The sequence below is a fragment of the Eimeria mitis genome, genomic scaffold (genome assembly GCF_000499745.2).
Source record: "Eimeria mitis Houghton genomic scaffold, Emh_scaff2323, whole genome shotgun sequence".
NCBI classification, from domain to species: domain Eukaryota; phylum Apicomplexa; class Conoidasida; order Eucoccidiorida; family Eimeriidae; genus Eimeria; species Eimeria mitis.
In genome coordinates this window covers 3,113-3,518 of record NW_013570656.1, presented here as the reverse complement: position 1 = coordinate 3,518, position 406 = coordinate 3,113, and the positions used below count along the sequence as shown (strand labels likewise).

The window sequence follows — 406 nt, the reverse complement described above, 5'->3', positions numbered from 1 at the left end:
CAGCAGCAGCAGCAGCAGCAGCAGCAGCAGCAGCAGCAGCAGCAGCAGCAGCAGCAGCAGCAGCGGGGGTGTGTGTGTGAGGGCAAAGATGATGGGTTTGCCCCCTTTGTTAGAGGAGAAAGCAAAGAAAAGTAATATATATATATATGATGATGAGAGAAGTTTAATAGTTAATATGTTGCAGTGTATATACAGAGAAGACCCAGATGTTATACTAGGCCACAATTTATATGGAGACACGCTGCTGCTGCTGTCGCAGCGAGCGCAGCAGCTGGGGGTTTCTCTATGGCACAAGGTATCTCGCCTGAAGCGCCCCAAGACGCAGAAACCCCCCTACAGCAGCAGCAGCAGCAGCAGCAGCAGCAGCAGCAGCAGCAGCAGCAACTTGTGGGCCGGGAGAAATCTA

General features: G+C 52.2%; 1 protein-coding gene across 1 annotated transcript in view; it reads left to right on the top strand.

The window, feature by feature from the left end:
• Positions 1-406, top strand: part of EMH_0052080 (DNA polymerase alpha catalytic subunit, putative) — a gene marked incomplete at both ends in the record, with an annotated part of 5,083 nt that overhangs the window by 4,078 nt on the left and 599 nt on the right. Inside the window, one exon of the mRNA XM_013496838.1 lies at positions 260-406. Coding sequence (XP_013352292.1) covers positions 260-406 — 147 coding nt within the window. The remainder of the gene's footprint in view (positions 1-259) is intronic.